The 26,127-nt window shown below is 43.4% G+C and overlaps 2 protein-coding genes and 1 pseudogene across 5 annotated transcripts in view; 1 reads left to right on the forward strand and 2 right to left on the reverse strand.

Annotated features, from left to right (window-relative positions):
- The window catches only part of HAUS6 (HAUS augmin like complex subunit 6), a 37,771-nt gene extending 34,481 nt beyond the window's left edge, over window positions 1–3,290 (reverse strand). Inside the window, exon 1 of the mRNA XM_081151418.1 lies at window positions 2,851–3,290. Coding sequence (XP_081007544.1) covers window positions 2,851–2,978 — 128 coding nt within the window. The 5' untranslated portion in view covers window positions 2,979–3,290. The remainder of the gene's footprint in view (window positions 1–2,850) is intronic.
- Window positions 3,291–8,463: 5,173 nt separating this feature from the next.
- On the reverse strand, window positions 8,464–25,294 carry PLIN2 (perilipin 2). 3 transcript variants are annotated; one of them, XM_081151420.1, is made up of 9 exons: window positions 25,167–25,294; window positions 24,133–24,188; window positions 23,847–24,042; window positions 21,512–21,594; window positions 20,946–21,231; window positions 20,136–20,317; window positions 19,143–19,277; window positions 18,188–18,478; window positions 8,464–9,691 (listed from the first exon to the last, which is right to left on the reverse strand). In XM_081151420.1, exons 2-9 carry the CDS (start codon window positions 24,160–24,162, stop codon window positions 9,557–9,559), a joined length of 1,338 nt encoding a protein of 445 aa, XP_081007546.1. In that variant the 5' UTR covers window positions 24,163–24,188; window positions 25,167–25,294; the 3' UTR covers window positions 8,464–9,556. The 3 variants fall into 3 exon arrangements, with proteins under 3 accessions (XP_081007546.1, XP_081007547.1, XP_081007548.1); XM_081151421.1 differs by having other exon boundaries at window positions 9,299–9,691; window positions 25,171–25,240; XM_081151422.1 differs by having other exon boundaries at window positions 9,299–9,691; window positions 25,175–25,239.
- LOC308563875 (large ribosomal subunit protein eL31 pseudogene) lies at window positions 10,489–10,846 on the forward strand (annotated as a pseudogene). Its single transcript has one exon. The product of its transcript is annotated as a large ribosomal subunit protein eL31 pseudogene (transcript).
- Window positions 25,295–26,127: the final 833 nt, after the last annotated feature.

Here is a 26,127-nt window from a genome sequence, read left to right on the forward strand (position 1 = left end):
AACAAAGATCCACCTCAGAAACCACCCTCTGCTGCATGGCCTACCTGCAAGATTTTAAGCTTGACTTTGGCTATTACCAAGGCAAAACAAGTCAAACTTGGCATGGAGGTATAGCCACCATTTTTCAAAGTCCTTCTGGTGAAGTGTGGTACGAAAAATGAACCAAAGCAATTTAAGGTCTCTGGATAAGCAAGAAAGGGATAAAAACAGAACATATATCCCAAGAGAAGTTAATGTTTACACTCAAGAAGGAAAGAACCTGTGGAAGTTACCAGATAAAAAATTATGAGTCCTCCCCCACTACCCTAGTATAAAAAGATGATTTGTAAAAAAAGAAAAGTCATTTACATGGGTGCAACTCGAGCATCAAAGAAGTTAAAAGCAACAAAACCAAGTAACTATAAAGGAAAGGTCTCAGAAGAAACTGAAGACATTATAATAAAAAAGGGAACAAAACTCACTAGAACACAGTAAAATATATCTAAGGGGATTCTCTCTACATGCTATTATAAAAGTTTGAACATTTAGAATAAAAATCTGAGATACTTTCATGTTTAATACATTTTCAACAATGATCTGAAGGAATATCTCACTTGGGTAATTCCTTGTTTTCAGACTCTAAAAACAAACTGGATTAGGAGCTAGGCAATTGAAAAATGGGCTGTGAGTTACTGGAATGCATGACAAATAGATGCAAATATTCCTTCTATGAACACAGAAAGCTATCATCTTGAGATTTTCAAAAAGAGAGTTAATGTTAAAGTTCCCATGCTATAACTATGTAGTGACAGATGGTTACTAGACTTACTGTATTGATCACTTTGTAAGGTGTGTAAATGTTGAATCACTATGTTGTACATCTAAAACTAATATAATACTGTATGTCAACTATAATTATAAATAAATTTTTAAATCGACAAAAAAAATTTTTTTTAAGTTCCCACGTTTACCCATGTCAAACAACTTTGTCCTGGAAATGTTTCTGTTCCTCGACAAACACAAACCTTACCTCCTTATTATCTCACAAACTTGTTATTTTTTTCACTGAGTATGGTTTCTTCTCTTTGACACTTAAGCTTTAATAAGTTATCTGTTGAAGATATTTGTTCACCCACTAGACTAAAACTCTACAAGGTAAAAGTTTATGTCTGTTCTGTTCATCACTGTATACCCAGGTCCAATACTGTGTTCAACTGTTTGTTGAATTAACCAATGAAAGAATTACCTTTTCTTTCCATTCCCACTGCTACCATAGTTTAGACCTACCTAACTCCAATGCAACCCTGTAATGCAACCAGAATGGTTTTTCCAAAATGCAAATCTTTTGGGCAAATACATAACAATGAAATTGCTGCATTATATGTTAAGCGTATATTTAGCTTTATAAGAACAGTAGTTACACAACTACATTCTCAAAGAAACTAGAAACGCACAAAACTGCACACCAAAAAGAATGATTTTTACCATATATGAGCATAAATAAATAAAAAATTACAATATTTTCAAAATAAATTTGATGCCACATTCGTGCTTAAAGCATTTCAAAGGGAACATCTGTTTCCAAATAATAACCCACCGAAATGACTCTAAAGACTGGGGGGGGGGGGGGGAGCAATGATGGTGTCAGAAGAAGAAAGAAAAACAGCTACTACTGGGCCAGACTTGACAAATTTACTAATTTTCAAAGGGGAACAGCAGATTACAATTGAACAAACCAGAGCTGAGAAAACTAAGATTGCTAAAATACTAGAGAGAAGGGTGCAGTGGCAATGGGAACCATTCTCAGTGGAGGCCTGGAGAAGCTTTAAGCTTTGACAGTACAGGGAAATGAGGCTGTGCTGGGGGCATCAAATCACCTGAGATAAATGGAGGGTCTATTAATACATAATCATAACCTGATAAATGCTATCCACTATCGTCAATTTTTAGAACAGACTCCTAAACAAAACACTTCTACATGTAAATCGCAGTAACTTCTAAACAAATAGTTACCAAACAAAACTTAATTATACCTCTAAACCTTGACAGTAAAAGTTGTAATACAGCTGAAAAAAGTCAAGAGGGAGAAGGCAGAGGGAATTAGGGAAACGTAGGTGAGCTAATTATCTTATAAATAATAGCTACCTTCCTGGTGAAATTACAGTGGGGAATCAAGAGATATTTTTCAGATTGATCCATCAAGAAACAGCGGTTTAAATACATACTAAAACACTGTCACTAGACGAACTGAAATAACACAATTAAGATTTGAGAACAGGAGGTAGCCAATGCACCCCAAATTTCTCTTGGCCTATAGTGGTAAAATCAGATACTGTCTAAAGTTGGTACTTTAAGATACAAAAATACAAACAAAATACTCAGATTTATAATCATAACCATAAAATTAACGGCAAAGTAGAGAAGGGGCTTCTGCTCTTCATCTGAATACCCTTCTCTGTTTTTTGCTAAGTGTGGCATGCCTCAGTTTGCTCATTCAAAAGTAAAAATTATAAACTAAAGAGCAACTAACTAGCTTGAAAGGCTCCCTGGAGCGCCAAAGGCGTTTGCATGTACGGTCCTCACGTCCCTCCACCACCAACTTGCACCCCGCCCTCGACTTCACGGACCGCGCAGCTTTACCACCAAAGCAGCATTCAACTGCCTCTCCGGTTTTGCCCCAAATGCAGACTCTACTCCCCTACAAAGCGCTCCGGGCACTGCTCCCTGACTGATCGTCTCTGCCAGCAGGGAGCAGAGCTTAGGAGCCGGCGCCGGGAACGCAGCACCGCTCCACGTCTTCATCCATCAGCCGGCCAGGTCCGCGCCGAGTCCCCGGCGACTCCCCCGCCCCGCCCGCCCCGGCCTCCTTACACTCCGAGGTGCGTGTGTGACGCCACCTTCCCGCAGGCAGCGGTGGCTGGGCCCGGCTCGAAGCCGAGAGTCTGCAGATACATCCAAAGATGCTCCTTCTTGAAAGAAGCGACCCGGGACGAGCTCATCTTCGAGGCAGGCGGTGTCACTGCAACGGAAGAAACAAAGGCCCAAACTACTCAGAGCGCCCTAGGGCCCCTTCCCCACAGGCAGCCAGCGGTCGCTGCCGCCCCTGCATTGCCACCGCCTGCTCCTCTTTAGTCCGGAGCCATTTCGCCTCGAACAGCTGTAAAGTCTCAGGGAGAAATGGAGCCTCTAAGCGCAACGCCGCACAGCTGCCTAAGCCGCCTCAAACCAAGACTCCCGCGCTTCCTGCGGAGCCGCGGGCGGGCCGCCGGGCTATAAATCCCGCCATGCAATGCGCTCTTCCCTCCGTCCCCGCCCGCCAGGCCCAGCGGGGAAACTACAAGACCCACAGTGCATTGCGTGGCCAGCGGACTTTCCTGCGCCTGCGTAATTGCAAGCGGTACCTTAAGCGGTTCTAAAGCTTCACGCTTTGCGATCTGACGGCTTTGAGGTTCCTTTTGTTCCTAGAGACGTGTTACGTCAGATAAACATGCAGGTGGAAGACTGTGGCTCCGTGTCGTGGAAGGAGCACTGGGTTCCATCCTCAGCTATTCTCACCGACTGTGTGACCCTGAACAAGTCACCTAACCCCTGAGTCTCAGGGCTATTATTAGTAATATCGCCTGTATTTCAAATGCTGAACGTTTCTTTCATCTTCTTGCTCTGCGATATCTGGCTCTCCCCTAAGCATACAGCTTCCCCCTGCAGCCCTCTCAATTAATGACTTTTCTCTCCCACACCCCTACGCAACAGGGCCTGGCAATGCAGCGGGCATCCTACTTTATTCTCCTTGCCAGCTCTGGCGCTTGCTGCCTCGCAGAAACCACCAGCTCCTTTGCAGTTCTTGCTGTTACCCACAGCTCCTCCTTGTGGAGGTCATGTGTGAGATCTCCAGTTGCTAGACCTCATTCTGAGAATATTTAGGACTTAATTCTGCCCCTCCAACCTTACTCCTGGGATAATTTTTGGTGATTTTCAATATCAGTGGAGGCGACCTTTCCAATGCCTTGGCCTCTCAGTTCCTTGACCTTCTCAGCTTCCTGGCCCCTTTCTCTCTTTGCTAAATTTATATTGCAGAATCCAAAAGCCTATTAAATCCAGTTCTCAACCTATTTTACACCTGCAGCAGCTAAACCCAATTATGATGCCTGGTGTCAATCAAAATTTATGACAACTCAAGTGGGCCCTTAGGCCCTCTTCACCCTACTATTTATCCCAAATCTCCTCTTCACACGATTATATGTACCTTCTTCCCTCCTCTAAACCTCCAATACCTACTTTTCCATCCTCACTCTCAGTGATGTCCTTTGTTCTTAGTTAATAGATGCTTCCAAAAAATAACTTCCATCAACAACTTACCAATATGCCTAAATCTTTTTTGCATATAGTCTTCCTTCTCTCTTGTTAATCTGGGTGAATAAAGTCATGCCTATATAAGACCAGTCCTCTCACTTATTTGGTAATAAAAAGAGAGTAATACTCCTTTTCTCCTGCTCTAGGAGTTTGCTCCAGCATTTGTCCTCTACTTTGTCGTGCATCATCAGTTCTTCTCATTAGTATACAAACATGCTATAATATCTTCCATCATTAAAAAAAAAAAAAGTTATCTATACCCATCCATCTCAAGGCTAATGGTAACTTGCCAAGGCCATTTGTATCAATTAACATTCTTTGTTTGCAAACAGCAAAACTGGCTTTGGTGGAGTTTTAGTAAATGAATATTGAGTAGCATGAAGAATGGAAAGGTCATAGAATAAGGCTCAGGGAACTGCAGGTCCATGTGCCACTGCACTCAAGATTTTTATCCCAGGCAGTCCAATTTGCTTCTTTTAAATGGCTTAATATATTACTGTAGGTGAATGTCCTTGTAGTACCACCCAGGACAAGAAATTGTGGATGAAAGGGGGCCTCTGTAATAAATTTAACCAAAAGGAGCCTCACAGGGTGATTTGATCATAAATTCCTAATGGGGTACTCACACCTCAGGCCTATAACTTCCCTAGTAAAATATTATCTTTGCCTTAAGCAAGCCCTGTCCTTTGTTTTTGTGCATCTAGGTTAACACGTCTTTAAAATGCCACTTTTTCAGACCCCCTCAGAAATGTAACTACTCAGGAAGGAACACATAATCTTGTTAACCATCCATTAATCCAATCATAGAGATTTCCCTGCCTCCATGTAATCTTTTTTACATTCCCTCCTTAATTCCAGGTATATAAAAGAAACTGCGAAACTGTCATTCTCCTAAGCATTTGAGATCGTGCTTTCCAGCAATGTCATCCGTTTGTCTCAAATAAACTCTTATAAAAAAATCTGTCCAGGTTTGGACATTTCTTATGTTGGCAAAATAAAACTCCAACCATTCCCCCTTTGCCAAAAAGTAACCACCATTGTCAGTTTTATAGTAATCACTTACTTCGGTTGTCTTGTAGTTTTACTTCCCAAGTGTGCTTCCCTACACCTGTAATTTAATCTTGCCCCTTTAATATTCGTTCTGGCTTTTTTTTTGGGGGGGGGGGTCGTTCCCAGGTTTGTCTGTGTGTTTTTAATAATATAATTTAATATGCAGGTTTGCCTCCATCCCCTCCCTTTTATTCTTAAAATTTATCTCTTGAAGACCTGGGGTTACTTGACCAGAATAATTTCCCATAGTCTAGGTTTTACTGATAGCATCCTCATGGTACAGTTCAACATGTTCCACTCTCTCTGTCTTCCAAATTTTTCAAATTGGCACCTGGATCCAGAGGATTGATGAGACTCAAGTATGATACCTTTGGCAAGACTAGGTGATGGTGCAATCCCCATCAAAATCCCAATGACATTTTTGAAAGAAATAGAACAAAAAAATCATCATATTTGTATGGAACCACAAAAGACCCCAAGTAGCCAATGCAATCCTGAGAAAAAAATAATGAAGCCAGACATATCACAGTCCCTGACTTCACATTATAATACCAAGCGATGATAATTAAAACAGCATGGTATTGGGAGAAAAAAGACACATGTACTAATGGAACAGAAATGAGAGCCCAGAAATAAACCCACATGTATATGGGCAAATAATTTTTGACAAAGAAGCCAAAAGCATACAATGGAGAAAAGAAAGCTTCTTCAATAAATGGTGCTGGGGAAATTGGAAAGCCACATGCAAAAGAATTAAACTAAATTAAAGTTTGTCCCCATGTACAAAAATTAATTCAAAGTGGATCAAAGTCCTAAATATAAGATCTGAACCAATAAATTACCTAGAAGGCATAAGTTCTGAACTTATGGACCTTGGTCTTAGAGAAGATTTTATGAATTTGACCCCAAAGGCAAGAGAAGTAAAAGCAACAATAAATGAATGGGACTACATCCAACTAAAAAGCTTCTGCAGAGCAAAAGAAACCACCAAGAAAACAAAAAGGCAACCAACTGAATGAGAGAAAATATTTGCAAAAATATTTGCAAACTATAGTTCTAACAAGGGGTTAATATCCAGAATATATAAAGAACTCACACAACTCAACACTAAACAAACAAACAATCCAATTAAAAAATGGGCAGAGGACCTGAACAGACACCTCTCCCAAGAAGACATACAAATGATCCACAGATGTATGAAAAGATGCTCAACTTCACTAGCTGTTAGGGAAATGCAAATCAAAACTACAATGAGGCACCACCTTACACCTGTTAGGGTGGCTGTTATCAACAAGACAAGCAATAACAAGTGTTGGAGAGGGTGTGGAGAAAAGGGACCCTCATTCACTGCTGCTGGGAATGTGAACTGCTACAGCCACAGTGGAAAACAGTGTGGAGATTCCTCAAAAAATTAAGAATAGAGTTACCATATGACCTGGCAACCCCTCTTCTGGGTGTCTACCCCCAAAATTTGAAAACATTTATTCACAAAGATACATGCACACCCCTGTGTTCATTGGAGCATTCATCACAGTGGCAAAAACATGGAAACAAGCAAAGTGTCCTTTGGTAGACGACTGGATACCAAAGATGTGAGACATATGTGCAATGGACACTACTCAGCCATAAGAAAAGATGAAACACTGCCATTTTCAACAACATGGACAGACCTTGAGAATATCATACTAAGCGGAATAGGTCAGAAAAAGTTAAGAATCATATGATTTCACTCATAGGTGGGATATAAAATGCAAAGTTACAAATAAACAAGAAAAACAAACAAAAACTCATAGACACAGACAACAGGATGGTGGTTACCAGAGGGAAGGGTGTGAAGGGGGTAGTAAAGAGTAAAGGGGGTCAAATATATGCTGACAGAAGATTATTTGACTTTGGGTGGTGGGCACACAGTGCAATATACAGAGCATGTGTCATAAAAGTGTACACTTGAAACCTATATCATCTTACTAGCCAATGTCATCCCAACAAATCTAATTTAAAACAAAATTTTAAGACTAGGTGATGGTTGGTGTATGCTCTTCATCTGGCAGAATGTAATATCTTTGTTTATGCCATTGACAGACATTAATGCTAAAGACCTAGATCCATTAATTCCCTGGGAATTGCAAAATGCTGCAATTCTAATTTATCATTTGTTATGGATTTCATGCTTGTGCCCATGCCCTCCCTTTTTTTGTTAATCCTCACCCAAGGAGATATATATATTTAATATATCTTTTTATTGATTTTAGAGAGGGAAAGGAAGAGGAAGAGAGATAGAAACATCAATGACGAGAGAGTCATTGATCAGCTGCCTCCTGCATGTGCCCTGACTGGGAATCGAACCTCAATCTCCTGGATCCTAGGTCAATGCTCAACCGCTGAGCCACGCCTGGCCAGGCCCAAGAATATTTTTTTCCATTGATTTTTAAGAGAGTGGAAGGGAGGGAGGGTGGGGGAGAGAGACAGACAGAGAGAGAAACATCAGCACCTCCCACATGTGCCCCAACCAGGGCCAGGGATCAAACCTGCAACCCCTTGCTATGAGAGCTGAGGCTATATCCACTCAGCCACACTGGCACCATGCTGGCACCCCGATCTCAAACTTCCAGCCTCCAGAACTGTGAGAAATAAATGTTTGTTGTTTAAACCACTCAGTTTAAGGTAATTTGTTATAGTACTAAGGTATCACTTATTTTTCATTTGTTAGTGGAAATACTTTTATGAGAGAGGCTTTCCCTCATTTACTATTTGTTTACCTAGTGGTAAAAATATAAGGAAAGTGCCCTGGCCGGTGTGGCTCAATTGGTTGAGCGTCATTCGCATGAACCCAAAGGTCACCCATTGGATTCCAGATCAGGGCACATACCCAGGTTGCAGGTTTGATCCCCAGTTGGTGTGCATGTAGGAAGCAACCAGTCACTATTTCTCCCTCACATCAATGTTCCTCTCTCTCCCTCTCACTTCCTCTATCTCTAAAAAAAATTTTAAAGTATATATGTGTGTATATATATATATATATATACACACACACATATATATACACACACACATATATATATATATATATACACACACATATATATAGCTAAATTCTTTCCCTTTATTTACCAGTTTTCAAGATAAAGAATTGGTTTGCTATCATCCCCTGAAGGTAACCAATTAGATTGTTCACATATATGATGATATATTTGAATATTGTATGGGGTTTAATCTGTTGAAATTATTATCCTTATTGAAGTTCGAAACTGCCCATCTTTGGTCAGTGGGAACCTTTTCAAATTGGCTTCATTGCTATCTGCAATAACAAGAAGTTCAAGGCTCATTTTGTACATTTCTTCAGACCTGGAATCAGTCATATCTCAAAAAAGCCCTGATTTCTTTTAGTGGGAAAAGGTCTTTCAAAACTATAATCTGGACACTAGGGATGCTTATTGCTACTTGGTTGGCCATTGTTTCTACAGTTTACTTTTCTAATACTTAAGTAATGCTGCTCTGTGTCAGACATTGCTCTAAGTTTTGTATTTTACAAATGTTAATTCATTGATTCTTCATGACAAACCTACTGTTATCCCCATTTTACAGTTGAGAAAATTAAGGTGCACAGAAATTAAGTAACTTGTTTAAGGTCACACTGCTATTAAGTGGCAGAACCAAGATTAGAACCCAGAGTCTAAGTCTTTACCCATCATGATATGCTTCCTCCCATTTGATCTGTTTCCAGTCACATGCCCGGCCCTAGGCTAGGGGAAAGCAAAGAAACCTTGACCAGCGTACCCATGGAGACAACCTCCTCCCACACGAGGACACAAAAGTTCTGTTACCAGAAGAAGCAGAAATGAATCTTGGGAGGCAAAACAAAACAAAACATACACACACAAATGTTAATTCTATTAGTATAAACACACGCACAACAATTCAAGATTATACAGACCAATTTTTATTATAGGCATTTCAATGATTAAACTTCGAAGGATTATATTAAATGATTTATGATACAGAACTAGGATCCCTTACAAAAGTTTAGATCAAAGTTTCATTACAATTAAGACTAAGTAATCAAAAAACAGACTAACTCCCAATAGATTAATCCTCAAAGCCACAAGAATAAACACAATAGCAATATGAAGTTTAATGTGACACAAATTTTGTATTTAGCCAAATAAGTATTTTCTTGTTAGTTTTTCAACATTTCGCCCCCAGAAGACTCAGGGTTATGAGCATGTGAATGACCATCCTCTTCTTCCAAAGCTATAATATCTGGAATTTCATCAGTCTCAGATGTCAAGTCAATGGCAGTGAAATCAAATACCTGTAAAAGAAGAATCTCGGATAAACAAACACTAATGAAGTAAACTTTCAGGCTCAGGTGAGCTCACAGAGACATTACTTACTGCATGGAGGTGACCCTTAGTCTATCCATAGTTGTGCTTTCTAGCAAGGTGCTTATAGACCCAGAGTCTAAGTCTTATAAGAGGAATAAGACTTATTCCTCAAATTCACTCATATTATGAAACACTAAAGAAACTTCTCTTTAAGAGGAAATTGACTAGTGGTGGACTTATTAAATGAAAATTTAAGAGAGAAAGAGAGACATTGATTTGTTGTTCCACTTATTTATGCATTCACTGTTTGCTTCTTGTATGCGCAAGAAGATCGAACCAGAAACCTTGGCATATTGGGACAACACTCTAATCAACTGAGCTACCTGGCCAGGGCTATTATTATTCTCTTAAAAATAATAATGCTCCACTTTTTTATAAGCCTAACTTCCAATAATGTAAACCCTTTGGGAAATGTCTAGGAATTGAGGAAGCAAAAGATCTTTTAATAGATGAAATAGCCATCAAAGTCCTAGCTCTTCATTGGAAAGGCTTTTGGGGGTAATAAGTTCTATTACTTTACATACCATTTTGATAATCTAAGTAATGTTTCTTAGGTAAAAGCAGATTAGAAGCAGAAAATTAGTAAGGTATAATAGATTACTAAAGGCTGGAATCTTGATAGCAGAGGAAAAAATTATCTGATTACTTAACAGAAGCAAAACAACTAAGTAAAAATCCTTCAAAAAACAGAGGGGAGCTTTTTTCCCAACTTGAGCTGGGCATAATGGCTCCCGCAGAGAAGGGTGGCAAGAAGGACTGTTCTGCCATCGATGAGGTAGTGACCAGAGAACGCACCATCAACACTCACAAGCGCACCTATAAAGTGGGTTTCAAGAAGCGACCACTCAAAGAGATCATGGAAATTTGGCATGAAGATGGGACTCCGGATGTGCGCATTGACACCAGGCTCAACAAAGCCGTCTGGGCCAGCGGAATAAGGAATGTCCCGTACCCCATCCAGGTGGGGTTGTCCAGAACCCTAACCAGGACAAGAGTCACCAAACAAGCTATACGTGTTGTTCACCTACATACCTGTCACCACTTTCAAAAATCTACAGACAGCTAATGTGCATAAGAACTAACTGCTGGTTGAATAAAGCTATAAAACTGCAAAAAAAAAAAGGGTAAGGAGAAATGAGGAGTTATTATTTCATGGGTATCGAGTTTATTGCTTGGAGTAAGGATGAAGTTCTGGAAATGGATATTGGTGATGGTAGTACAACATCATGAGTGTACTTAATGCCACTGAATTTACACTTAAGAACAGCTAAAATGGTAGATTTGATGCTATGCATATTTTACCACAATTTCTAAGATAGTTGGGGGGGAAAAACTGGCAAAAAGAGTCTTGCTTTGGTCAATGGGACCCCTTACCTGACTGCTTGTGGCCTTTATTGCACTTTTCCCTAAGAACCAGGTGCTCAGAGGATTGTCTGGTCTGAGGCACAAACTTCCACCATTTGTTCCTGAGGCTTTCAGTTTGGAGAGATCAAGCTGCATTCTAGCTACTCATGAATATTCACTTTGCAAAGTGAGCCTGACACCCACAAAAGCCAGCAATATTTATACAAATGGATTCAGAGCATCAGCCAGACAAGTCGACAATTGTAATTTTAGACTTTTTAGGTTAAAAGCATATCTTGCTTAGCTCTCTCTCCTGAACTATTTCTAGTAAATGTATATTATAACATTCAATATCACTTTGTTTTTAAATAAATGTAAAATAGAACAGGAAGCTACAACACAAGAAGATATGGGCAGAGGGATTTCCTGGGCCCCAAATAAGAAAACAAGCTGCTATTTTCTTCTAGCAAAGGCCTAGAGTTCTAGACAAAAAAAATACACACACTTTGACATCGGTAAGACATTGCGCTAAATTCCCACCCTGCCACATATCTCTTTTCTAGCTCTTTCCTCACCTCTCAAGTGAGAAAAATACCTGAGTGGGTTGCAGATAAAGAATAAAGGTAGTATGAATCCAGCTTGTAAAAGGTGTTCAATAAACAGTAGCTTTTCTCATTAATTCCTTAAATACCACCACACCAAAAACCTTCAAAGTCACCTATAGGCCAGGTAACTGTGGGCCTAAAATAGAGTTCTTTGCAAAGGTTGGAAATTCCACACTTAGAGTTTTAGGAGAAAACCTTCCATCACCACCACCACCAACAAAAAAAGTGCCTCTAGTCCCTGAGATGATTTAGGAGAGCCATATGAATAATTCATCTTCCATATGATCAGAATGATTCAGAGTGTCTACTTTCCCTTAAATTCAAAGCCTACATGGGGGCTGTGGAAGAAACAGGGGAGGGCAGGGCAGCTAGGAGGCAGCCACAGTCAAGTTCCCACAGTGAGTTTAAATTGTAGTGGTTGTGCCTGACAATCTTCATGGGGTTTTTAGAAGTGTGGCAGAAATCATGTCACAGATTTATAAAATAAGTCCCTGCCTTGCAGGGCAGGGCTCAGCGGTTGAGCGTCGACCTAGGATCCAGGCGATCGAGGTTCGATTCCCAGTCAGGGCACATGCCCGGGTTGCGGGCTCAATCAGTGACTCTCTCATCATTGATGTTTCTCTCTCTCTCTCTCCCTCTCCTTTCCTCTCTCTGAAATCAATAAAGATATATTTTTAAAAAAATAAAATAAAATAAGTCACTTTTTCATTGACCTGAACAAGTATCAAAGACGTATAAAAGTCTCTTGCTGTGACTGCCCAACAGTGATGGAGGCCAAACTCAGAATCGGATGCTTACTATGAAACTAATGAGATAATTATAGTCCCTCCCCGAAAAGCACAGGAAACCAGCAATACATTCTTTTTAAGAAAACCAAGTGACCCTGCTAGGATTCCCTGGGCCCTGTGGACATTGTGGAGGTTGTTCACTATACAACCACAGTGGGCGCCTTTCCTACCATAGACTTCATTGAGTCCCATATTTATTATGACTTGCCAGAAGGTGGCACTACACTGTTGAGGATAAGGTACCATTTTCTAATTTGCATAAAGGTAGACTAGTGGTGGCCTGGGACCCAGGATAGGCAAGGCTACTACTACAGAAAGAAAAACACCATCTGTGGGAATTTAACTCTCTAGTAAAGGTGGATGTGCATGCAATGCTGGTAAACATGACATAGGATGACAATTGACTTCTTTTGAAATAGAAAATAATTATTGTAGAAATAATGAAGTGAAATGAAAAACTAAAATTTTTGTTTGTTTGTATAAAAGGAATTCCTGTGGTCCTGGCTGAATAGCTCAGTTGATTAGAGCATCGTCCCCATGCACCAAGGTTGTGGGTTTGATCCAGGTCAGGGCATATACAAGAAGCAACCAATGAATGCATAAATAAGTGGAACAACAAAACTGACGTTTCTCGCTCTCTCTCACTCTCTCTCTTCCTCTCTCTCTAAAATCAATTTTTTTAAAAAGGCATTTTATGGAGAGCACATTGAGGGTCTTGTTTGGAGAGAAGTGACTATAGGTAACCCTATCCCTATTTTTGTTTCAGGTTAAAATCATTTGTTTTCTATATTCTTTGCTTCTCAAAGTATGGATAGTGGGTCACTTGCAATAGAATCGCTAGGGATGATTACATTTTTTTTGGCGGGGGGGTGGGGGGAGATGCTATTTATTTATTTATTTATTTAATCTCACCCGAGGATCTGTTTTTATTGATTTTTAGAGAGAAGGGGAGGGAGAGAGAGAAAAAAACATCAATGTAAGAAACATTGATCAGTTGCTTCCCATAGCACCCGACCAGGGATTGACCAAGGATCGAACCCTCAACCTAGGAATGTGCCCTGACTGGGAATCAACCTGCAACCTACACCAGATCACACTCCAACCAACTGTGCCATTTGCTGGGGGGGGGGGGGAGGATGCATTTAAAAAATGCAGATGCCTGGTACTCCCTCCAGACCTACTAACCAGACTCTTTGGTGGTGAAAGTCAGGAATCTGCATTTTATCAGTCTCCCCAGTTAATAGTCCCTGGCCCAGACAGAGAGAGCAGGGGAAGATTACATGGTTTTATCCACCCCAAGGGCTCCCTAGGGCCACTTTGCACAAGGGAGTCAGCCTGACAGGCACATCAGCTACCTCCTTGGCTGAGTTTTCCTTTGCTCTAACCTGTGTAGGGCAGACAGTGAGAAAGGAACTGTGCTGGACTCACACTATTCAACATCTATCCGTAGTCATTTACAATTAGCTAGAATACAAAAGCCAGCCCGGCCTGGCAGCTAAGGCGGTTGGCGCTTAGCCCCTACACCGGAGCGGTTTGGGTTCAGTTCCCCGCCAGGGCACCTGCCTAGGAGGCAGGTTTGATCCCTGCCCGGGGCATGTACGGGAAGCAAGGGATCTGTTTCTCCCTCACATTGATGTTTCCCTCTCTCCCCCCCCACCCCTCTCTCTGAAATCAATAAAGAGCTTGTCCTCAGGTGAATATTTAAAAGAGAGAATAAGAAGGATTCACACAAGAAAGGAGGAAAAAAGATTAATAAAGAACAAAACAAAAAATAGGAAAAAAAGTTAAAAGCAGAAAAGAAGGCTTCAGCGCTCACCAGCCCTAAAAATATGACCTGGGCCTATCTCAGTAACGTCTCAAACATGGGAGAGCAGCAGCAGGATCTCAAACAGTGAGCAGGGAGAACAGGGAAGACACCGTAAAACACGCCTTCAGCTTCAGGCGACCTTCTGCTGCCTGTTGCTATTACCTGTTAGGCCAGAGACTTGCTCAACAGTGGGATGACAAAGAATCTTTCCCTTACCAAATGCTTACTGTGGAAATATTATAGGATACCTGTTGGGAAGGTGGACGCCTATAGCAGAAATGTGTTGCCCTGAGATAAAAGCAATAAATGCTTTGGTTTAGAGAGCAGGGACATCTCACAAGACGATCAGCCATGCAGGCCTCAGTGCTGGGTCACTCCTGAAACTGGATCAGGACCAAGGCCCAGCTGACCCAGTCCCAAGTCCAGGAGAGCCCAGGAAGGTCAGGCTGGCAAGAGGCCCTCCTTCCCTCCCCCAGCACCTGATAGATATATGCACACATATCTACCTCGCTCCCCCTTCCTCCTTCCCTCACTACCACCTCCATGAGCCAAATGAAACTCTAAAAGAGGCATCTCAGGCAAACCAGCTTTTAGTTTTTCCCCTTTTCATTTTTTAGTTTTTCAATACCTATAATGCCTTAACAAATCAGAAATATTTGACTAATCATGACCTCATAGTATATACTCACACCAGAATTAGCAAGTTGAAGATACTACATGGCACTGTCCCACAGATGGTATCCCCATGCCTCTAGTGCAAAAACAGAAAAAGACAGCCCATCCTCAAACACTTCACTTCCATCTGTTGAGGCATCACTAATTTTATGACAGATGAGAAAACTAAGGCTAAGGGATTAATGGCTAGTACACCTTGTTTCTTTTTTTTCACCCAGAATTAACCATAAAGTCCATGTTATTAGATGCAAAGGAAAACATCCTTGAACATCTGGGCACATCATGCCAGGCTTTAGGCAGCTAAATGTTTAAAAACCTGCCATAATTACTGTGCTAGGCTTAGCTTTTTTCCTCAAAAGAAATGTCCTCCTTAGGGAAAATTCTGTGAAACCAAAACTGCCTGTTTATACAACAATAAAGTTTAAGATGCAAGAACACCACAAATTTTGAGACATGTTGACAATAGCATGAAATGCATTTAGGCACAAACTTGAGATACAAAGACAGACAAAACCACCACCAGTGTCCATAGCTCATGGCAAAAAGCAAGGGCTAGTGGTGTTCTTCTAGATTCTAGAAGCTAAGAGAGGTCTCCTTTATATTGTCTTGCTCATAAAGAACAGCTCTGAAATGTCTCCTTTTCACAAGCAACTCAGTCGGCACTATAACTCTTACGATGGGAAAATGCAAAAGCTTGTGTTTAGGGCAGAAAGCTATAGTGTATGAACTTTTCAACCAATTGGAATAAACCATGAAATACCAGCCTTGGAGTTCTGAAGCAAAGAGGGGCAGGGCAATTTGAACTAAAGTAAAAAATGTTACACAGGCTCTAGAAAATGCCAGTCACTGGGGGCGGGCGGGCAGGCAAGTGAATGAATAGGCTCTATTCCCAAAGCCCAGAAATCACGACAGTCCCATCTTCCCAGAAACAAGAAGCTCCTTAGCTTCAAGAGTCTCAGTGAGTCCTTACCCTTCAACTCACCTGTTTACTGATCTCCGGAGTTCCCTCAAGGGGGGAAAATTTAGCTCTATAGTTTAGTTTTGATAGATTCATTCATGCCAGTGCACATAAAGTTATGTGCTGCTTCCTTGTTTTCACGGGGAGAAAGAGATGAACCAGGATAGAGACGACAAATTAGACTTTGGTTCTGCTGAAGGGCCGCCTTGCTAACCTTTTAGTAAGGACAGGCAGAGACATGTAGTTCTATTCAAATTCTAAGATTTTATTTTTTTTTAAGTTTGGCATCCTGCAGCTTTTTTACATGGAGATTTATGGTATTTCCTAGGTAGCTGACCAACATCGAAAGGACTGGGAGTCTGAACACCCTAGGCAGGAGGGAAGACGAACCCTCTTCAACAGGGCGTCCAAAGCCTTTTTACTTCTCTGATCACCCTCATGTGATCTTCTAAAGGTTTCTTACCAACAACTGTTAGGGACTTTCTGCCAAAGTTAGTGATAACAGTTAGTCCAGCTGAGACTGGACACTAAACAATCTCCCTCCAGGGGTCGCAGTTTAAATGGCTCATTGGCAAGAAATGCCCGTGGCCTTTCCATGAGACTAATGCAAATAGTCACGCACTTGTTTCTTTTCAGCTTTGGTTCCCTTACAGCAAGGCAGTCGGTCAGGAGTTCCTTCTGCTGGTTTAAAAACCCATTCTCAAGGGGTCCAGTAAACGGGCAAATGAAGGCGACTATCACCCAGTAAAATCCTTATATGCACATTAGCTTTTTCTTTTTTGTCTGTGTAGAAACGTTTATTTGTACTAATGTTTAGAATACAGGAACTAGAAGAAAAACACAGCTCCAAAGTGACAGTGAATCAAGGCCTGCCCAAGGCCAAGGGGAAGGCCATGCCAGGCTGTCCCTCCCACTACTATAGTGTCACTAAGCAGAAAACTGAGTTATCAGGGTGTGAAGACCTTACCAGCTGCTAGCGAGCATGCAAGGGAAGAAAGGGATGTCTGTGTGGCTTCCGTGACCCTGGATCCAGGATACACAGAGCAGGAGGCTGAGACTCCCAATTCAGTTAAGGGCAGGAGCTGAACACCCAGGTCCAGGAAGAACAAAAAGGGGATTTCAGGGGTAGGCTTTTTCATCAAGTTACAAAACAGGCACATTGTCCGACATCTCTGTGTGACCTCAAAGTGGCTGGCCTGGACCCCTGATGCTTCCCCTCTCCCCACAACACCAAGGGAATGAGGAAGGCAGACCATAGGAAATTCCAAGGGTGGGGAATGCTGCAGTCACTAGAGACCGCCTGTGAGTGAGCCAGGTGAGCACAAGAATCAGGGTGAAGCTGCTGCTCCCCCTGGGATGGGACAGGGCAGGACCCAGAGGGTGACCAAGAGCATACTGGCTCAGGCAGAGGAGCCTGGGTAGCAGGAACAGAGGGCCGGCAGAGCCACTCTGGGGGGACACGTTAACTTTTCACTTGTTTAAAACCTGTCATCAAACATTCCATTTTTGGCATTAGTCATCCAGTGTGATTACATTGCCAAATTCCCTCTGGCAGCCAAGTGGAATTCATGTATGTGTATTAATAACCCTGTCATGCAGGCCAAGCTGCTCTATGAAAGCAACACACAAAGCACACGGAACACACAGCAAAAAACTGATCTATTCTGCAGTGAATTTTATTGAACTCACAGGAGACATTCCTTTATGAAAAATAAAAAGACTAAGGTTATACAAGCATGCATTGCGAGACAAAACAATTATGAGGCCTGCTCAGACCAAATCGGAGCAGACACCAGTTCACACGACAGCCCACATGACGGTGTTTTTATTCAGTACAGACAGCCAGCCAACAGTGGCGACAGAGGGAGACCATAAATGCAATGTGACCTTTTGTGGCCTCTGACGAGGCTCTGACCAGTCTATCATTCTTTTCTTACCAGCCAGGTTAACAAAATGACCCACCTGCTAATGCCAGGAACTTCAAAGACATTAACCAGTTGGAAACGACTATCATGAAGGGGCCCTTTTTTCTAGCTAGCTGTTTCCCCAATTCGGAGCTGTCTAGCAGGTTCATTTTAACATAGCAGAAGGCGTCATCTGGCTGGCTACACCACCCACTGGGGACAGGGACAGGATTAATGTGTTTTGTGCTCAGGTTGCTGGGCCTCCTGGCTGGTTGTAGTCTTCTCTGCAACTTGGACCTGAGTATTCTGAGACTCAATCACCTGAGGATAAAAGGGACCTACCAGCCAGTTGAGGGGTGTGTTGTTTACAAGATAATCCATCACATCATCTAAAGACTCCTTCATTTTCTGCAGCTGCCCCTTGCTAGAAGTGAGGAAGCCGTCGGACACTTCTTTAAAGGAGGCAGCATTGCGGAACACTGAGTAGATGTCTCCAGCCATCACCCCCAAGTGACTGGCCTGATCTTGGATGTTCTGTGGTAACCCTTGGACGTTGGACAGGAGGGTGGAACATGTGGTCTGCAGCTGCTGAGTCAGGTTTCGGGCAATAGCAAGAGTACGTGACTCAATGTGCTAAAAATAAAACAAGTTTAAAATTAGCAGTGGGCCCAACAATGCTAAGTATGAATGAGTTCAATTACACTAAGCTGGTTATGTGTCCATCAAACATGTGAATTCTTCAACTTTTTAAAATCCTCGTTAACAACCCTGAGCGCTGCAGTCTTTTTATTCACGTCATAGATATGCGTACTAGCTTTTGGAACCTAAAGAACCACTTTTGAGGACTACGACATGCTTTTTCTTCTGTTTGGAACATCAGTCCCCTTACTGCCCTTTCACCTAGTTTATTCTCCCACTCAGTCCCAGCTTAATTTAACACTCACCTCCTCCAGGAAGCCACCTGACTCACCCGTCCTCTCCAAGACCAAGTTAGATACTTTTCCGATATAGTCTCATTGCCTGTTTTTATGCTGTCAAAAACACCATGACATAAAAATGCCTACATCCCCTATTTGTCTGTACTGAGGGCAAGGCCCATGTTCTAATTTAGCTGTATCCCGTTAGGGGAAATATGCATATCTGTAGGTTGTTAAAGTTACTGCAGCTTTGCTTTTCTGTTCAAACTTTTGCTGGAGAATAGTATTCTCAGAGGCATTGCAGGAAAACTGAAGTGAAAGTCTGGCAGCACTTCTTCCGAAACTGTCGCGGATGACTGTGTCCCAGTCAGCTGTCTTACCTCAGCACAGTGGGATTCATCAGTGTCATCGTAGCCGATGTTTTTCTTCCATTCCACCCAGGAGAGATAGAACTTATCCTGAGCATCCTGAATTCTCTGGTTGGCACTATGCACATTCTCCCTGGCAAACTCAATCTAGAGCACATTGAAATAAAACAAAGGAACCAGTCAGATATTTGTGTCAGCCTGTTCTCAGATCTATAATGTAAATCACAGAACATAAAATAGGAATATCCGTAAGTTTAAGGAGAGCAATCCCTGCCATCATTGTTATTTATTATCAAGTAATCGTACTTCTTTGCTGCCTCTATTTAACTATTAAACCACTGTCTTCAATTTTACCTCCAGTTTAGCATGGGTAAGGCAACTGCAATTTAATATTTATGTGTAAAATATAAGAAAAAATTACATAAGAGAAAAAATTCAAACTTCCTCCTCCCTACTGTCAGCCGCCCATTTCCCCTTCCAAGAATGGCTGTAGAGTACAAACTGTTCTGTAAAGTGGCAATCTTTAATGGCTACACAATAGTCTTTTGTGATGTATCAATTTAATTAGTTCTCTATTAGTTGACATGCACTGGTTATAGTCTTTTGCAACTCTAAACAAACATGTATCTGTGGGATAAATTTCTACAAGTAAATCTGCCGAGGAATAGGTGTGCTTATAACTTTCCAAGAACTGTCCCTCAAATCCTCCAGAAGTCCACAAGTCCGCCTCTTTACACCATTGCCTACAGCGTCACACTTTGCCAGTGTGTTAGGAAAAGAGAGGCATCTGTAATTGGACCCCTCAAAGGAAGATTAACATCACTTCATACATTTCAGTGATTTATACTTCCATTTCTGTGAGCTGTCTGTCTACTCTTCACCCATTTTTCTACTGGGTTGTTCATAAGGTAAAATTAAAATTCTTGGATTTCGTGATTACATTTACTCTCATCCCTTGAGATAAATGAACTCACTTCAGATGCCTTTAAATGAGCTTTTACTCACCAGGTTAACAGTGGAATGGAGCTGAGAAATGGTGTCTTGGCTTTTTTGCTTAGCTTCTTTCACCCTGCTGAGAGCCTGCTGGTAGGCCCGTGAGCGGAGCTTAGTAGACAGGGACCCCAGCCTAATATAATAACTTGGCTTCTGAACGGTATCAAATCCTTCTACTTTTTTTGCTTCTTTTTCTGAAGTTAGAAAGAAGAGACAAAAAAAAAAAAAAAAACATAAGGGATCACAGCTGTAAGTGACAAGGCCAGGACTCTAACCTGGATCTTGATTCTATCCACCCACCTAGCAATTATGCACTCATTTTCCCAAGACAACTCATGTCTACTTGCTGGGCTTGACTACCCAGAATATATCACTGCAACCGACAGGTTCATCTACACATGTCTCTTCCCACTAGAGTGAGCTTCTTGGGCAACACGGTACCTGGCATATGGTAGCCACTGAAGGTTTAATGATTCTGTAAAGCAGCCCATTAAAGACTATCCATTTGTAAAAATTATTTCTCTAGGCTAATTTCTCCTAAAGTTTCAAAATTCACTATGTACAATTCAATGTGAAACTTAATATTGCCTTAAGAAAAAATCTACAAGGATAGAAAGATTAGTGGTTGTCTGAGAGAGATAAAGGAGATTCAGGCATAAAGGATCTTTTAGGGCGATAGAAATGTTCTAAAACTGGACTGAGGTGATGGTTGCACAACTGTAAATTTAGTATGAAAAAGGTGAACTTTTTGGTATATGAAGAATATCTCACTGAAGCTGATTTAAAATATACAACATTATTTAGAGACAAAAATCCATGTACCTAGCTCTTCCTCAGTGAGAGGGAGGTACTGGTCTACCAGCAGCTCTGACGTGGTGAGCGCGTTTTCCATGCCACTGCTCACGAGCTGCATCATCCGGCTCCCCATGACTGTATTAATGCTGCCATTGACCACAGACTTGGTCTTCTCCACACTGCCAGTCACGGCTCCCTTGGTCTTGTCCATCATCCCCGTGATCGTGTTGGCCACAGAATCCTTGGCCCCGGTCACGGTCGTCGTCACAGCATCTTTCGCGCCATTCACCGCACCTCTGGCACTGGCAACAACCTACAAGCAGAAAAGCAGATCACTTGGCTGGTGAGAAACAAGTGCATAAACACATATTTAAGGTCTTAACTAAGGCAGCATAGTTGAAGAGTTAAAGAAGAAATCGAGCCCTTTCACTTTCTAGCATTAGGCCTTGGGCAAGTCACTAAGAACTGATGAGCCTCAATTTCCTTTCCAGGTACATTTGCCCTCCCTGCCACCACTCAAGGGTTGTTGGAGGAGCAAATGAGGTAAAAGATATGTGAGGTGGAAAGCCTCAGCACTCCTGCCCCAAGCTCACCTGGTCTGTTGGCTGGTTCAGAATAGGCAGTTTCTCCTCAATCCTGTCTAGCCCCATACAGGCATAGGTATTGGCAACAGCAACTAGAGGAATCACAAATAAGGGAAATGTTAACAGTGTAGGTATAGAATGGATACATGTTATTATACCTTAAAAAATTAGTTACAAAAAACAGCAAGAACAATGATCTTCATTTATCACACTATGCACTGCTCAGACAGGAAGAGGCTGAGCAGGCTGCTGGCAACTTTCTTCTACTGACAGGGAAATAAGGGGGTGTGGGAGCAGCAGGCAGAAGTAAGACAAGCCAGGTAGGAAGCTGGCTAGGAAGCTTCTCCCTCATCCACTGGCTCCTAAGGTTAATGCCAAGAGAAGCCAGGCTTCACCTGAACCCTCATTCGGGGAACAAGGTATCTGAGAGCTCTCAAAATTAGCATTTCCATGCTGGTTTAACCCCTACCTACACTTAATTCAGTACGTGGCAACAGGGAGTGGTACACTAACAGCACTCTGGATCTCCCTAATAAGGCCTAGATTTTAGTCCAAATTTTCCCCTAATGATGACCAGGCCAACCAAGCACTAGTCCTAAATTCATTTGGGAAGTAGCAGAGCTGGAAAACTGGTCTCTAGAGGTTCCTTATACTCCAGAGAGTCCACGACTTAACCATATGGGGGAATGATTTAAACCTTCATTCAAAAGGATTCATGTGAGCCCGGCTGAGCATGGCTCAGCAGTAGAGCCTCGACCTAGGATCCAGGAGATCGCGGTTCGTATTCCCGGTCAGGGCACGTGTCCAGGTTGCGGGCTCGATCCCCAGTCGGGGGCATGCAGGAGACAGCCTATCAATGGCTCTCTCATCATTGATGTTTCTATCTCTCTCTCCCTCTCCCTTCCTCTCTCTGAAATCAATAAAGATATTTTTTAAAAAAGGGTTCATGTGGAAAACCTTGATACACTGCTAGTGGGAATGTAAAATGATAAGCCACTTTGGAAAAGCCTGGCAGTTCCTCAAAAACCGAAACAGTTATTGTATGACCTGGAAATTCCACTCCTAGGTATATACCCAAGAGAACTGAGAACATGTGCCCACACAAAAACTTATACACAAATGCTCACAATAGCATTCATTATTCTTACTGTCAAAAAGTAAAAGCACCCAAATGTCCATCAACTGATGAATGAATAAATAAAATATGATCTAACCACACAATGAAATATAATTCCACAATGAAAAGGAATGAAATACTGACATGCTGTGTAACTACTACCCGGATCATTCCCAGAACTTTCTAATCATCCAGACAGAAACTGGTATGAGGTTCCTTCCTGGGGTGATACAATGTTCTAAAACTGATTGTGGTGATGCTCGCACAACTCTGTGCATATACTAAAAAAAACCATTGATTCTGTATGTGTTAAGTGGGTGGATTGTATGGTGTGTTAACTGTCTCTCAATAAAGTTGCTATTATTTATTTTTAAAGCAGTTCATGTACACTGTCTGGTCCCAAGGAAGTCCATTTCAGTTCACGCACTGGCTTCCCTTGTGACTTCAGTTGCCAACATAGAAGCATCTATGGAGGATTTTAAAAAAAATTTTATTGATTGATTCTAGAGAGGAAGGGAGGGGAAGAGGGGAGGGGGGGAGGGATAGATATTGATTTCTGTTGATTCTAGAGAGGAAGGGAGGGGAAGAGGAGGGGGGGAGGGATAGATATTGATTTCTGTTGATTCTAGAGAGGAAGGGAGGGGAAGAGGAGGGGGGGAGGGATAGATATTGATTTCTGTTGATTCTAGAGAGGAAGGGAGGGGAAGAGGAGGAGGGGAGGGATAGATATTGATTTCTGTTGATTCTAGAGAGGAAGGGAGGGGAAGAGGAGGGGGGGAGGGATAGATATTGATTTCTGTTGATTCTAGAGAGGAAGGGAGGGGAAGAGGAGGGGGGGAGGGATAGATATTGATTTCTGTTGCTCTACTTATTTATGCATTCACTGGCTGACTGGTGTATGTGCCCTAACTGGGGATTGAACCCACAACCCTAGTGTATCTGGACGATGCTCTAACCAACTGAGCTACCCAGCCAGGGCTTGTGGGGGATTTTTAAAAAGTTATCATGAACATCTGCCATTGCTCTGAAGCAAGCCTTCTATAACAATGAGGGTCACCGGGCAGTTTCTAGACAAAGGCAGTATGTGCCTCAGGACAGGCGAGGATTCCCTGATGCTGCCTCTGGGTGCTCAGGGCACTAGGCTGCGATTCACCATATTCAAACCAGCTCCAGGCTCGCTCCTAACAGGTCCCTCGGACTAAATCTTGAGTGGGAATCAGAACTCACTTTGCGGCTCTAGCTTCTGGATGATGGGCTGGGCGCTCATCACAGCCACCGATGTGATGGTCTTCACGCCCTTCTCTGCCATCTCACACACCGACTTCAGGTAAGGATACTGATCCTTTGTGCTGACGTAAGCCGAGGACACCAGGTCATATGTGGAGCTCAGTAAGGGTAGGTTGGCCACCCTAGTCACCACGCTCTGCAACCAAGAAAGGGGGGGGGGGGTGTTAACTTTTCAAAACACAAGGGGAGGGAAAGGAATCAAGAAACAGCTGTTTAAAATTCATACCGGTTGTGGATCCACTGCAACAGACACCATTTTTTCTTCCTGGAGAAAGGAGAAACCTGCGGAAGAGAAACTTATTTCAGGACACTAGGATAAGACTCCCCCAGATTCATTCCCTAACTCAAGCAAATGCTCATCTCAAGTAGAGAAAAATGCAAGGTGACTGCGCTTCCTGCCACCCTCCAGCTCTGAGAGCTCTCCCCTGGGGGCGAGTTCCAGGGCGCCGGCCTAAACTTGCAACACCAAACAGGCTCTGCAGGGAAAAGCGAGGTCGCTGAGGTTTTTGCCTGGTCTCTTCCCCAGGATACCAGAAACGCCTTTAGAAGGGGAAATACCGGTTCGCAGAAATGCTAACCGAGTTAAAATCCACGTTAAGCCTAAGGAGAGGTTTCAAGCAGAAGGCAGCTTGCACAATCTGGACTACGGAGCTTTGCGGGGGGGGGGGGGTATTTCTTTTCTGTCAAAGAAACCAGTTTGGTGGTGACTAAGCAGAGGAGGCGCGAGGTGCTCCCAGGAGCTGAGAAACCTTTCCGGACGCCTGTAAGTGCGCACTGAGCGCTCCAAACGCCCCGCGCCCGCGCGCACAGCCCGGCCTCGCGGCGCAGGGCGCGCCCGCCGCCCGCCAGTTCCCCCGCCCGCCACCAAGGGTCCCCGTTCCTCCAGAAATGAGCGGGGACCGCGCGGAAGGCGGAAGTCGGGCGCCAGCATCGGTGGCCCCACCGTCACTGCGCACCCCATAAAACTCTGCTCTAAGGCGATGCTCTAACGCATTTCCTTTCAAAGGCTGTTCTTTCGGGACCCATGGCAACTGTGACCCCGCAACCCGGCCGGGAAGCTACAGCGGCGCCAGGGCGGGGGGCGCGAAAGACGGCTCCGCGAACAAAAGCAAGTGCCGAAGGCGCAGGCCCCGGAGCCCGACCCTCCCCAGCCAGGGCCCGGAGGCGCTGAGACCCCGCCGGCCACCACCCCTCGCCGTCCAGCCTCCAGCCCCGCGGGCGCCCCGCCGGCTCGCAGGTCACAGAGGGGCGCGCACCCACCGACCCACAGCAGGCAGGAGACGAAGATCCGACGGTCGCGCGCGCCCGGTTCCAGCAGCAACACCTCCGGCGTTGGGAGAGTAGGGCCCCGGGCGCCCGGGCTTTATACCGGGGCCCGCCCCGCCCCCCGCGACACGTGACGCGCGGCGCCGACCCGACCGCCCCGGCCAAGCCCCGCCGCCGCCCTCCCCGCCGCGGGCCAGCCTCGGGGGTGCGGGCGGGAGTCTGGGTGAAGGGTGAGCTGCCTGGGTGGGGGGCTCCGCCGGAGTTAGGGAGCTGGGGGACGGGGGGCCGTGCCAAAAATGCGGCCGGCGACGCCCGGGACGGCCCCGGGTTGCTGCAAAAGGACCTGATTACCACTTGTCCTCAAAATAGAGCGTTTTAAACTCTGGAAACGACGATTCCACACTTATTTTTAGCAAACAACGTGAAGTTTTGTAAAGTTCTAACCCGGTGGCAGACCTATAGAGATTTGTTTCACTGCTCCTTGGACTTTGGAGTCAACCTCTCATACAAATTTCTATTTTATTATTATTTGTTAAAATATATCTTTAGCGATTTCAGAGAGAGGAAAGGAGAGGGAGAGGTAGAAACATCAATGATGAGAGAGTCATGGACCCGCTGCCTCCTGCACGGCCCCCGCCGGGGATCGAGCCCGCAACCCGGGCATGTGCCCTGACCGGAATCGAACCCCAATGGCCTGGATCCTAGGTCGACGCTCAGCCGCTGAGCCACGCCCAGCAGGGCACAAATTTCTATGTTAAAGTTGAGCTGGAATTTCCAAAAGGGGCCGTGAATACCTTAGGTTGGTGTCCCCCCCCCCCTTTTTTTTTTCTCAGCGAGATACTCGGGGCTAACAGCTGCTTATGTTTATGATGCAGGATGACTTTTTTTTTTTTCGTTGTGGGTTATGCATTATTTTATTTTTTTAAAAACTCATCATCATCTGAGCCTCAGTCTT

Source organism: Miniopterus schreibersii (genome assembly GCF_964146895.1).
Source record: "Miniopterus schreibersii genome assembly, chromosome: 11".
Classification (NCBI taxonomy): Eukaryota; Metazoa; Chordata; class Mammalia; order Chiroptera; family Miniopteridae; genus Miniopterus; species Miniopterus schreibersii.

Coding starts and splice junctions, on each gene's coding strand:
- PLIN2 (XM_081151420.1), bottom strand. CDS start 24,162: ATGGTGTCTGTTGCAGTGGATCCACAACCG. Junction 21,232..21,511: donor TGAACCAGCCAACAGACCAG/GTGAGCTTGGGG, acceptor TTCTGCTTGTAG/GTTGTTGCCAGTGCCAGAGG. Junction 19,278..20,135: donor TCCATTCCACTGTTAACCTG/GTGAGTAAAAGC, acceptor AATGTGCTCTAG/ATTGAGTTTGCCAGGGAGAA.